Source organism: Aptenodytes patagonicus, chromosome 1, assembly GCF_965638725.1.
Source record: "Aptenodytes patagonicus chromosome 1, bAptPat1.pri.cur, whole genome shotgun sequence".
Taxonomy (NCBI): Eukaryota; Metazoa; Chordata; class Aves; order Sphenisciformes; family Spheniscidae; genus Aptenodytes; species Aptenodytes patagonicus.
Genome location: NC_134949.1, coordinates 121,594,669 through 121,608,485, shown reverse-complemented (window position 1 = coordinate 121,608,485; position 13,817 = coordinate 121,594,669). Strand labels below are relative to the sequence as shown.

The following is a 13,817-nucleotide window of genomic DNA, read 5'->3' as shown; positions in this document are numbered from 1 at the left end:
AGTAGAGATTCTTGATAAGAGAAGAAATGAGATGAACAGCTTTCCAGGAGACATGCTGGACTTAACGAGCATCGCACTGATCCAAAGAAGCAGATAAATTTCAAAAACATTTGTGTAGAAAACAAAATTCTATTCGGTTTACTTTTATGATGTCATTTTCATGCGAGTGTCTTTTGTAAAGATGTTTCTGCCCAGTGGTTCAGAATTTGTGAATGGTCTTTCTAGGCCACAGAAATAGCTTAGTTGATGCTTACTATTTGGCTTCATTGCCCGGGGTTCATATCTGGTCAAGTTTAAATCTCAGTATTTTCCAAAGAATGTAGCCTGACAGCCATGAATTTTATGGTGGTCTCTTACCTTCAGCAGCACCTAATGCTTGGTATGCTTCACAGCTGATGGTCAAGAATTTAAAACTTGCATTGATCCTCCGAGACACAGCTTAGCAACAGAAGTTTAGTAGACATCATTATCTTTCTCCTTTTCTTAGTAGCTCAAGGAAGAATGGGGACCTGAAGAGGAAAGGAAGCAATGAGTTTTATAGAGGAAGGAAAATGTATGTGGCTAACAGATTTTCTTTGGACCCGTGTGTATTTTTTAAAACATCTGACCTTTTAAAGATCTGATCATGCATTAATAGTAATGGTGTTTTGTTAACAAAATAGTAAGTATGGTATCTGTGCTTGTTAGTCACGTCTTCCATCATCCTTTTTTTTCTGTGGGCACATGAACAAATAAGTACAATTGTATGTCTATAAGTGACTTGTAGTTTGGCTGTATCGGGTGGTTTCTAAATGCATAAATAAAATACCTTCAAAAAAATAATGAGTGAATGTAGAGTACTGACTGTGTCATATGTGTGTATGGAGTCTGCTTACAGAAATGTTCTTGGACACATAAGACTTGATGAAATTGTTGAGGGTGTGTTAGACTGCTCTGAAAATTGGAGAAAGGAAGATTGAACGAGAGTATTGTAAAAATGACCTGAGCACTCAATATTCCACTAATCACTAAACACTGTGTTTCTTTCTGTAGATCACACTTCTATCTGTGCTGCTTCTATCCAGTTGATGCAGAGCAACAGCGAAATGATTCCTTTAAAAAACATGGTGCTTTTAAAAACGTGCAGCTACAGTGCACAAACTTCCAAATACAGGGAGGGAGGTTCTAGAAATGTTTGGAAATTCTTAGATTGAAATTGTATCCTAAGCTAGAGCTTGTGTAAAACAAAAGTGTGGTTTTTTCATACTACTTTCAACAGGTGAGACTATTATAACTGAAATAGGAAAGTTTTTCTTATGACCTTTGCCTTAATGATTTTGATAACATTTTGTGGCTAAGCCTTTCTACTAGTTTTTTCTACAGTAGTTTTTCCTTGTGTGTGAAGAATTCACGCAGACAGCAGGAGACAATTCTTAAACTACTGAAATTATCAAACTGAATAAAGATACAATTCTTGAATAGTCCTTGGATTAATTAGTTCTTATGTAAAAATAAAGTTTCACTTCACCTCTTTTCCCCTGCTGTCTCTCACCCTATGGTACCCCCCCCCATCCCAGTGAATGGGATACCCTGGGTGGTTTTCGTTGCCAAATGAATGGATTGGGGGCAGTGGGCAGTAGAAATAAAGGCAGAGCTAAACTGCTTTTTTCTTTAGCCAGTGGTGTCACTATATGGGGAGGGAAGGTAGGAAACAACTAGGAGCTGTTTTTTTTCTCCAAACATCCAGTTACGGTCGGTAACAGCAGCAATTCATTTCTAGCAGGTCAAGCTTTACAGGGTAGAGCATTCCAGGGACAGGCTCCTGTTGTGAGGCAGTACATTGGAAACACTCTCAAGCTGCAAATTATCATTGCCTTTGTTACATCTATCACGTTTCTTTTATATTTTAAATAAAGTGTTAAGTTTTTGTGTCTAGGTTGTTTCTTGAGCTGATCATGGTGCCCTTTGAGGAATTAGATGTATTATTGGAGGGACGGTCCTCTGAAAATAGGGGCTTTTTTCATATATTGGTTTGGGAAATGAGTATGAAAGAAGATGCAAGTCTAATTGAACATATGCAAATGTAAAGTACATAGGTGTGTTACTGAACAGTTTCCCCTTCTAACAGTGAAAATCCATGAGGAACTAGTAAGGTTGTTAGATTTACCCGTCTTTAAAACATGGTTTTGACACGTGTAACTATGATACTGAAAATTAAATAAAAATCAGCTTTAAAACAGTCATTTGGTATTCTAAAATCTTACGAAAATTAAAAAGGCAACAAAGTTTTGATGCGCTATTCCAAGAGATAGTGATGGGGGTGTGTGTGAAGAGAGGGCAGAATACATATATATATATACACACACACACATATATATGCATATACATATCTGTGTGTATATATATGTATGTGTGCATCTGTATTTATATATAAAAATATTTGCATCTCAATTTGATGCATATTTCAGCTGTAGTTCATCCTGAGCTGGAACTATCCGTGTGTACTGACCTCATTGCTTTTAGTATGTTTTTGTTGCTGCTGCCCAGCTGTAACAGCAAAGGAACAATTTACAGTGATCTGCTCAATCCTGTTCCTCCAAAGCTCTTGTTTATTCCTGCCTTATTAGCCTAAGTTTCAGCCTCTCGTGTTCTTTAATTAATGACTTCTCCAAGCTACCATATTCTTTATTGCATCCTCCCTGGCTACTTCAGTGCATCTAGCTGATTTCCCTTTTCCTGCCCTTTGGCAGTTTCTTCCTCCTTGGGGTTTTTCTTTTTCCCTCTCCCCCACCCCCTGCCACTGGTTGCAAGGTCATTGTTGGGATACCTTTTAAGACACTTAGGTTTTTTGCTGCCACGTGTTTATTGTCATCTTCTGTCCTGCTATGAGATCTCCCAGTTTCCTGGTTCTCTCAGGTTGTGTTCCTGAAATACGAACGCTGAAGTGCTGCTTTCACACTGGTTTCTTTGTTCGTTATATGGGACTGGCTTCTTTTTCTGGAGGACCAGTTGCTTCTTGGCGTGTAAAGGAAAGGATATGGAGTGCCTGTCTTAATGTTGGCTCCTTTTTTCCTCCTCCATCTCATTTTTCAAGCCTTCTGGTGGTTTGTTTGTGGGTGTTGGGTTTTGGAAATTTTTGTCTTTCATTACCTCTTAAAACAGATTTTCCTGAGTTTTAATAATAGCACTGACTTTGTTCATCAAGTGTATTTGCACTTATTCTAAAGAACTATATTAAAAAAACAAGTCAACTCACAGACACCTCTCTCCTTCTGTCTTTTATCTGACAGTTTTTATTTGTCCATACTGTGATTTCTCAGCAAGCAGGGATGTTAGCTGAAGTATGTCTTACTGCTTGAATGGCCTTGAAAATCAAACATTCTGCCACTAGAACTTACCTTTTATGGAGATTAGTAATGGAAAGTCATGGTCTTGACTTGATGTCGGTGTTGGAAAAGGTATCTGGCTACCACTGTCTTGAGGGACAATTTTTCTTCTTTCATATCTCCTGGAATAGGAATTGAATTAAGAAAGTAAATACCTTCTTGCCTAGTCTTTGTATTTTATTGGTGTAAGGCTTTCATTTTGTATTGCTGAAAGTCTTGTTATCACTTTACTTGCCTGTAAATACTTGGCCAAATTTTTTTATCTTCTGCATTGTTTTTTTCCTTAACTGAGACAATGGATAAATCTGTTTAAGTTGGTCACTTCACAAGTATCTTGGAACTTTGAATTAACAGAAAAATAAGAGATAAAATTTTAAATGACATCTTACTTTCCATTACACTGTCAACTGAAGGTACTTTTATTCTTCTATTTTGCTTTGTGGCAAATAATTGATTACGTTTTTGGCTAGTATTCAAGGGCTATGTTTTCTTTATTGTGAAGAGCAAAATCAAATTATGTAATGCAAAACCATTTTTTCTATGATTTGTGGGTAATATTTCAAGGTAAAAATGATTATGTGTGTGTAGGAAATGTTGAAGATCTCCATGGTTTTTTGTACTGGACAAATCATGACAATGTAATGATCCTACCTTTAGTAAACCACAGCTTAAATAGGAAGTTAAGGTTATGGGAAGGATAGAAAATAATATTTAACGAAGCAGAGCACCTAACCATGAGCTGTGATATAGAAGGAGGAATTAAAAAATAGTACCGGGATGTCCTGGCTTCTCTTTCTGCTTGGAAGATGGGAAGGAAGATTGGAGAAGAGCGAATGGTCCTGACAAGCCAATGTGGATTATGCTTTCAGGTCTAATGACTAGTAGAACAGAAGTGTGCCCAGTACGCCATAAAAACATAGTGTAGCATACGGTGTAGTTTTTGCAACTGGTTGTTTTACGATGTGAAATTACAACAGCAGCTTATGGAATATATAGAATTCACTGTCGATCCAGAGTAGGCAGAGTGGTCTGGAAGGGGGTGAAATGTGCACTGGATTTTGGTGTCTTACTGGTGTATGTGCATGCATGCTTATGAGTGCCAGGCTGTAGGACTGTTATTTAAAAACAAACCTCCCCAAATCCCTTATTTCCCTACTCTCTTAAAATGCTCCACAGGAAGCAAAGTACAGGAAGAATGTCATGCTGTTCAGGTGGTGCTGGGGTCCTGCGGAAAATGTATCCCTCTTCCCTCAGCTTTCTGTGTTCAGCCCTTCACAGATGTTTCATCAGCTCTGACAGTTCTGTGTGCAAGTTTTAGTTTCTCTCCCTTTCTGAAATGTGAAGCTAATACTTGTTTTCAGAGTTACGGTGAATACTGGAAGACAGAGCGGTGTCTTTTCTGAATGCCTAGGTTGAAGGCTTTTTGAAAGTGTTTTGTAATAAATTTCCTCACACATGAGATGTAAGTCATGGTGATGCTATTTGTGAAAATGAAGTTTGGGGTTTTTTTGCGTAGAGTCACACTTTCAGATTTGAAGAGCTGAATGTCCTACCTGTATCCTACATGTTTTGAATATAGAATATGCTTTCTGTGAATTCAGACTTCGGAAAAAAAAAAAGAGTATTTAAATCTAGCACCGCAGAATCCCTTTTTGTGCTTAATGGTCTTAACAGAATAGCACTCTTCTTAACTTCTGATATGATTAAAACTCTTTGAAATAGTGTGCCTGGGCTATGTTTATAGAAACGAGATCAGAATTATTCTCTAAGTCGGGTTCACAGAATGCCTCAAACTGTCATCTGTAAAGACTAGTAACTTCTGAAAACTTTGTCCTTGAGGAATTAACTTTTCCACTGGGTGACATTAGTATGGAGAATAGAGCAGAGGATTCGCCAAAACAGTTGGTGCAGTTAATTTTAATAATAATATGGTGTGGTCATAGCAAACAAAATGGTAAACATCTCCATTAAAGACACTTGCAATGCCTGTATATAGCAGGATAATTTGACAACTTAGTATTGATTTGATTGCCTTGATGGATGAAAGTTGTCATACTTTCATGCACATTATTTTAAGACTATAGGATTATGTCAGTCTAGTTATCTGTAGGGCCATCCTAATATTTCTCTTTGGTAAGTAGATACTCAGGCTAATATAAATCAAGCTGCAGTTATTTCTGTTTTATATTGTTTTTGTAAAATAGCAAGTTCCCATACCGTAAGTTAGCAGTGTCTGTACCATAAGTTAGCAGATACTAATTTTTCGACACAAATGGAACTTTGACAGCAGCCTTATCAAAATCTGGTAGATCAGTGAGTATGGGTTAGTTCACAAGGAAGACAGCTTTGAACATTGCCTAGAAAGATCTTCCTGTTAGTCTCTTTGTTTCAAGGGCCAGCCAGCGTTGTAGCGATACAGTGTGGAATGTCAGTAATCAATCAGTAGTTTGAAATGTTGTCTTTTTGGTTAACTGCTTAAACTTCAGAATACATCTTTAATATTTGTTTTCTCTGTTTAGCTCTTTTCACTGATGGAGATGAAACCTCCTATTTCCCGAGCAAAAATGATTCTCATCACAAAAGCTGCCATTAAAGCTATTAAGGTAAAGTATAATAGAACAAATATGAAACTGTAACAGTAGCAACGTTTTATTATTTTACTTATAAGTAAATGCAACTCTGGATTTCCCAGTCTTAGCTTCATAGATGTTTTATTCTAGTTCGCATTAAGAATGTTACCTAGAAACAAGTGGGTGGTGAATATCATCTCTTGGTTTTAGACTAGTAGCATAATGCCAGCTTGATTTTTTTGAATCGTTGCTTTTTAATGCTATACCCACTAGGGTGTTGTGATTTCTATGTAATAAAATTTTAAATGTTGCAGGATGCAACTGCACCTTAGCATATTAAAACATAGCGGACTTGCTTAGAAAGTAAATCCAGAAAGCTCTCACTAATACTCTAGAAGCAGTATGTCTTTTGTGTACACACTGACTCACTTCTGACAGAAAGGATGGCTTGTTTCTGTGTGTTCCCCCCATGAAATCTTTTTCTCTGTGCTTGATAGACTTAGCTTGATAACATACTTCTTTTTAGAATGTGACTACAATATTTTGTAGTCTTTCCTAAATGGTAGTAAGCAAAGAGTTGAAATACTTCTAAAATGATGCGCCACTGTTGAGTAGATGATAAATTAATTTATGTGTTTATTTTCCAGCTCTACAAGCATGTTGTCCAGATCGTAGAGAAATTTATCAAAAAGGTAAAAAGTAAAAAATAATCTACTGGTAAAGATATTGTCTGCATCTGTTACTAAATATTATTAATAATGCTACTAAATAATCAAAAAGGCTTCTGTTATTCAGGTATTGAGGGAGGAAATTCTGTTTTGTTAGGATTTTATACATTTTTGGTATCTCTTTGTCTGTATCTTCTCCTCATTTTAGTTTTCCGTAGTACATTAAGAAGGGGAGAAAAAAAAAATATTGTGAAATTCCCCCTTCCTCCTCTATCCAGCAACTGGGGAGGAAACTGGAGGTACTGAACTTCAAATTAATTTTCACTGGCTAAGATAATAAATATTTTCAGAAAATAGTTTCCATGCTTGCCTAGGCATGTAGAACAACAGGCTAGAATGTAATACTCACTAAAACCAAACTGTCATGCTGCCTAGAGTAAGTTCCTCTGAGTGAACAGGAAAATACTCTTTTTTCATTCAAAGTCCTTCAGAGACCTCCAAGGAGAAGGACTTTGCATTAAATTCTGGAGAATAGTCTTGGTGGAAGTAGTTCAGTGCATTGAGTGTGAGGTAGCTTGAAAGCAGAGTTGTGACAGTCTGTACTGTAATGTAGTAGACCTGTCGTTGTGGTTACATGTTGTCAAGCTAAAGGTTCTTTAAAAGCAGTGATTGAGAAGATAAAGGCTGCTTCAAGCTATCCAGGTATATTTACTCTGTCCCAAATGTGAAAGCATGTTTTTCTCCTTTCTTTTCCATTTCTATAAACAAAACAAAAGTAAAGCACTAAGAGAATTCTACATAAAAGAATTTAACTTTTTTTTTTTCTACCCTAGTATACTAAGTATAGATTTTGTGTAAGGATCTAAGGTGAATGCATAGTATCACTGCATAATGGAAAATATTTTTATGTTTTCAGTGCAAACCTGAATATAAAGTCCCTGGATTGTACGTTATTGACTCTATTGTTCGTCAGTCTCGTCATCAGTTTGGAACGGACAAAGATGTTTTTGGGCCAAGATTCTCTAAAAATATTACTGCCACATTCCAGTATTTGTATCTCTGTCCATCTGAAGACAAGGTACAACTATAATTTCTCAAGTGTTGTTGTGAATTGATAACAGTGCAATCTTGGTGTTTCCACTTACGTGAAAGTTAACTTGGTGATTCTCTATGTCCATGGTAATGAATGTTGTTATATGAAATAGTAAAACATGCCCAGAAAGATTATCAAAGGTGATAGTTAAATGAAAGTTCTAGTTAAAATATTTATTTTGCCTAACTTCATCAGTTTTGTTTTGCCTACGCAGACACTTCAACAGTGTGTGTGACTATGCCAAAACTTTTCTTCTTGAGGCTCCTTCAGGAAAACTTACTATGGAAGGTGGTGTCTCCCACAAAAAGAAAGTGTTATAGGAGACGCTCCAGTGTTGCAGGCAGTGAAAGTTCTGCTTCCAAATATTTTCTAAGAAAATCATCGTGTTGATTTCTTCAGTCTTTACAAATCCCATACTTGAGAATTTTCTTGCTGCTGTTCATTGTCAGGACTGGTTTAAGGCCTCGGTTTTCTTAGTTTTGCTGTACTTGCTGTTAGAACAGAGGCTCAGAAAGTATCCTGAATTCATGATGGTCCAGGTTGCTACCAACAGAAGATGGCTTTTATACCCTCTGTCAGAACAATTTCAAAAGACTCCCAAAATAAGTGTGCTTTAGAAGTTGCCAATTGGTTTCCAGAACATTGCCTACTTGCTCTTTTTCTTAATTGTAGTACTGTAAGAGCAAAGTGCTCTTTTTGTAACTGACTTTTTCCCTAACTTTCTAACTAAGCTTTTGAAAGGCTTTGATGCTCTGTAGTTTTCTAATGTGGAACATTTAGACCTTTAGGCCTTGAATCTGATATTCTGGAGCTTCTGGGTTAATACCCTGGTGAAATAGAGCAGTCCCTTCTTCTTTCTGTCTTTTGTGGTTACCATTTTGTTCATCTAAATGAATTAGACTATCCATTTCCTTTATGGAACTACCTGATCTCTCACTGCGAAAATAATTAAGTTTCCAGTAGGGGAATAATACTACTTATAATATGCTTGCTTTAATGAATTTCCAGTACCTAAACAAAAAACCTGATCTGCACATACACAACAACTATGGATGATATCCAAAGAGAATGATACTACTTTTTTTTTTTTTTAACAGCCTTTCTGTAAGATTAATATGTGACTGAAAACAAGGGTATTGAATTTATTCATTTTCTGGCCTTCATATTATTTTCAAGTCTTTTGGAGAGATAGAATACCCAAAGCCAAAAAATGCTGCTGTTTTAAAGCTAACTGTTTTTCAGACCAAAATCTTATTTAACAATAGCCATTTCAGGTTTCTCTCTAATTGATATTATTGTAGAAAACATTTTGTGAAATTCTTTAATCGCTTAGCTTATGAAAGTATAGGTGGGTTTGCATGGGTGTATATAACTGAGTCACAGTAAGGCATTTTATTGTTGAAACAAGAAGGAACAGAATTGCTTCATTCTTAGCAGTTACAGTAGAAATAAGAAGTACTTAAAATGTATATGTGTGCAGATCAGATGACTAAGTATACAAAAAGGACAGGTATGTCAATATAACATGTATTCTGACTTTTACCTGCTTGTATGTTCCAACTGAAGCAGCACATCTAGTTAGATATTATTGTTTAATACTGGGCAAAAGAAGGAAAGACTAATTTCCAGCTTGTTCCTGAAAGCTTCATTGTTTGTAATGTTAAAAAAAGAAACGAGCTTAAAATAACAGCTGACAATCAGAGGTTCTAATTTAATCTTTCTGCAGTGATCAGTTAGAATGTTTTCCACTTACATTCCTGATCTTTTGAATAATGACGGAGATGGGTTTTCTGGTGTCAACATAGAATTAGTTGGGTTAGTAAAAAAAAAATTAAAGCAAACAATCTTCTATGTAACTTTAAAGCTTTGTTCTAGCGTTTTATGGTCTAATTGCCCCTCTCCATTAGAGTTTTTCAGCTTATCTTTCATTTTCTCTGTCTCGTCGCATTTGTTGTTTGTTTCACCCCTTTATGACCATCTGTGAAGAAATGGTGGGGCTGATGTGACTTCCTCTATTGTATACCAAACCTGGATTTTCTGACTGGCCAGAATAGTTTTAGAAAAATGGCACAAGTTGCTTTTTATTAAAGCAGATGGTAAAATAAGTTGGCAGTTTTTATCTTTGCCACGTAAAAGGTCTTGCTGACCTATGTGACAATATAGGGGTTGTTAAATAGGTATGCCTTGATTATGTTGAACTCCTATACTGTTCAAACCTTCTGTCTCAATGTACAGAAGATGAATTTGGAATTTGTGAACTAGGAAAGCTGTTTTTAGTGGTGATGCTTGCTTTTGTTTCAACAGAGTAAAATAGTCCGTGTCCTGAACCTTTGGCAGAAAAATGGAGTATTTAAAATTGAAATAATTCAACCTCTTCTGGATATGGCAGCAGGAACTAGTGCCACTGCACCAATGACAGAAAATGCTACTAATAATGAAGGTATGTATGACATTATAACTTCTTCTTTTAAAAGGGCAAATGATAATAGCTTGTTTGCTTTCACATTAAAGCGCCTACTATTAGTTTCAACAGTAGCATATTAATAAACTCAACTTTGTTGTCACAATTATGTGGAACAGCTGAACTCATTGTAAATAAATGCTGATACTGTACTTCAGAAATTATCAGAATGTGAACACTTGGAAAATAGCTGGAATTTATATCGTGTATGCATATGTACATACATATGTGCACACTTTACTTACAGATACTTCAGTGTCCCCTCTTAAAAAAATCTTTAGTTTTTTTTCTTTTGGTCTGAAATATTTTTCTGTTGTTTCTCAATTTTATAATTCTGATGTCATTTTTTAAATGTGAGAATCTGGATAAGTAAAGCGTGATCTTACATGTTAAGAGCTTCATCTTTCTTTGAATCAACTTAGTATCTGAAAGCAACAGCTGTCAGTCTCTTTCAGTATGCAGCCCCGAAACATTTTAACTGGTGTTTCAAATCCAAATTCTTGAACAGTAAATTTATGCCGGGCAGTAGGCTTTTACACGGGATACTGGTGGAAAACCACTGACCTAAAGAGTAAAGTAATGACAGCCTGCCCACAGTATTTTCACTGACCTATTTGATGCCACATAAAAAGCTGGTAGTGAGGTTACTGGATTGTGGATGAGACTATGCATACCACAATTCTCTCTTTCTCCGGAGGGCCTTCTTTTTGAATTTGCACTCTATGTTTCAGACTTAGCATTGGTAACCTCCTTATTTATTGCACTCATGCATGTTGGAGTAGGACTGGCAAAAAATGTAACGGAGCGAGTGAGGTGTGGTGACAGACAACAAAATAGTGATGCACACTAGCATAAGTGAATTTGTCTCCAGCGGTGTTTAGGAAAGCATATCCCATTGACATGTTTTATAGACATGGCAGGGCAGGGGGAGGGAATGTCTGAGTATCTGAGCTTGAGTGCAGACTGGTGGCTATACAATTTCATTCTGATACGACAAGGGCACGGCACTATTTCCATCTTTGTCTCATCACTAGTAGCTAACAGGTTGGGTGCCTTCTGCATAGATTTTCATGTACAGCATTACTGATTTCAGTGAGATTATTCAGATGCAGCAGAGGGGATAATTTGGCCCTGAAATAAATATGCTAATGAATAATAATAAATATATTAATGCATTATGTGAAATAGAATCTGTTTAGCTCATAATGCTACAAAGTCTGTTTAGCCAAAAAAAGAGAGAGAGAAATGCAAATTTTCTCTCTTGAGCAAGCAAATATCCTTCTGAATATATATAGGAAATAATTTGGGAGTTAATGTATATTTAAAAACAATCACGTATCTTTTTGCAGTATTTTTATGTAGCATCTGACTTCTGGGAAAATATTATTCAACACATTTGTCTCTGCTTGCTGCATGTCAACACTAGTTATTTAAACTGCAAACAGATGAATGGCTGTAAAGAAGTTGGTATTGTGAGGCAAACATTTGCTTAGTATCTCAAACTAAAAAATATTTCTATCTGTGGGGGGTTTTTTTGACTGTCTCTCCTTGTATAGTTTTATAGTAGTCCATTAAAACATATTTGCTAAAGAATAGTTACTTGCTCACAGCATGTAAGAATTGATGGGATTGCTGCTAATTTACTTTGTACTGGCAAAATGTTTATTAAAAAAACCCATTGTAATCTAAAGCAAAGAGAATGGGAAAGCTGCATGTATGGACAAAGCTAATAGCATGTCTTAAAATGTGATCTCAGTTTTAGTAAAGCTCAGTGGAAATGGGAGTCTTTTCCTGGAAGAATTAGTAAAAATTATTTTTATGGTAGGAGGATTTATCTATCAGATGCAGGTTTGGCTTGTGCCTGTACAAAAGTGGCATGTCAACAAACCTTATCAAAGAGAGAGTTGCTTGTGAAATAATTTTTTAAAACCTTTAATTATTACCAGACATTTCAGCAAAAGTTCAGTTACTGCTAGAAAATATTAAGAGAAACTCAGTTGCTCTTAAAATGAACCATTAGATGATTGATTTGAAATATTCATCCAAAAGATTGAGTCCAGAACTTGTAACCAGAACTAACGTTTTAAGTGTATTGATACGCATTTCTTAACACTGTTTAAGTAATAGTTTTTCTCTTAACTTTTCTAAAATCGTACAATTATAAACATTGAGTTGTGATCTAAAATACCATGCTGGACTAGCTTTCAGATAGGCCATTTTTCTCTTGTTTTCTTTCTTGGTGTATATAATGCGCAGATGTGAGCAGTGAATGGAGCAGTTAAAGGCAAAATGAATAGAATATGCAATTTGGGGTAGTTTAGAAAGGACTTTTGGGGTTAAATAGAATATTGTAGATAGACACTTGTTTTGAGGAAGTAGATGTATGCACTGAAGAGTAAGATGAATGTTTTGGAGTAACGTAGCACTTTCTCAATTCCTATGAAACTCTCAGGTTCGCCGCCCCCTCCAGCAAAGGTTCCTTCGGACCCCCCTCAAGTTACTGCTAACTCAGTACCTACTGTGCCACAGTTGCCCAGTTCTGATGCCTTTGCGGCTGTAGCTCAGTTGTTTCAAACAACGCAAGGACAACAGGTAACCTGTTTATATTTGGTTCCCTTCGAACTTCAGTTTTTATGTTAAATGAGGGGAAAAATGATGGAAGTAATATCCTTGATTTGAAACAAAACAAAAAGCCTCCCTAAGGTCTTCAGTGAAAAACTTGTAAGAGTTAGTGTCAGTATTTGAATGATCTGTGACCCTTCTATCCAGTAATTATGGTATTTGGGGATAATTAAGTTATATATTCCTAAATAATTAGTTCTGAATTGATGCAGTTACAAAGTTTCAAGAACAGGCGGAATATATCGAACAAAATATTGAATTTTATTGTTTGGTCCTCTTAAACGTTTGCAGTGTTGAAAGGCCTGAGTACTGAAATCTTAGGATCTGCTGAATTTTGCCACTGAAGTATTGAAAAAATGACTTTTGGTCTTGCTGAAAGTTCTCCATAGTTCAGTCAGGTTGTTGATGGTGTTCATCCTGTGCCATAGTCTGGTTTGATGTAAAATTTATATCCTACAACTCTTTCAATACCATGTGTTTATATAAGAATATATACCTAATACTATATATGTTTTTGTAGCTTCAGCAAATTCTTCAGACTTTTCAACAGCCTCAAAAACCCCAGTCACCGGTCATAGATAACACTGTGATGGCTCAGGTTCAAGCTATTACTGCTCAGTTGAAAACTACAGCAGCACAGCCACCAGAACAAAAAGCTGCTTTCCCACCGCCTGAGCAAAAAACATCATTTGACAAAGTAAGTCTTCATTTCTTCTTTGTGTTTAACTTTTTCAGTTCAGCGGAAGACTGTTTGATGGATGCCTCGATGTCCTCCATTTGTTAGGAGAAAAATGATGCAAATTTTGTTTCTTCTCTTTCCGTTTGGAGGTCGGCTTCCTGTTTTTATAGCCGTTGCATTTTCTGAAGCTGAATAAAACTGGTTTTGGACAGTTGCTGATTCTGTATTAGAATATAGATTTTTTTTTTTTTTTTTTTTTTTTCCCCTCCTCTGATTCTAGCCTTGTCTTTAATTCCAGAGCTGTTAGATATATAGTAAGACTTTGATAATAAGGACATTTTGGCTGCCAATTACATAAG

The 13,817-nt window shown here is 36.1% G+C and overlaps 1 protein-coding gene across 3 annotated transcripts in view; it reads left to right on the top strand.

Moving 5' to 3' along the window:
• The window catches only part of SCAF4 (SR-related CTD associated factor 4), a 46,325-nt gene that overhangs the window by 4,816 nt on the left and 27,692 nt on the right, over positions 1-13,817 (top strand). For all 3 annotated transcript variants that reach the window (XM_076352885.1, XM_076352893.1, XM_076352877.1), the window contains exons 2-7: positions 5,885-5,968; positions 6,583-6,627; positions 7,520-7,681; positions 10,001-10,136; positions 12,610-12,749; positions 13,300-13,476. In XM_076352885.1, coding sequence (XP_076209000.1) covers positions 5,885-5,968; positions 6,583-6,627; positions 7,520-7,681; positions 10,001-10,136; positions 12,610-12,749; positions 13,300-13,476 — 744 coding nt within the window. The remainder of the gene's footprint in view (positions 1-5,884; positions 5,969-6,582; positions 6,628-7,519; positions 7,682-10,000; positions 10,137-12,609; positions 12,750-13,299; positions 13,477-13,817) is intronic.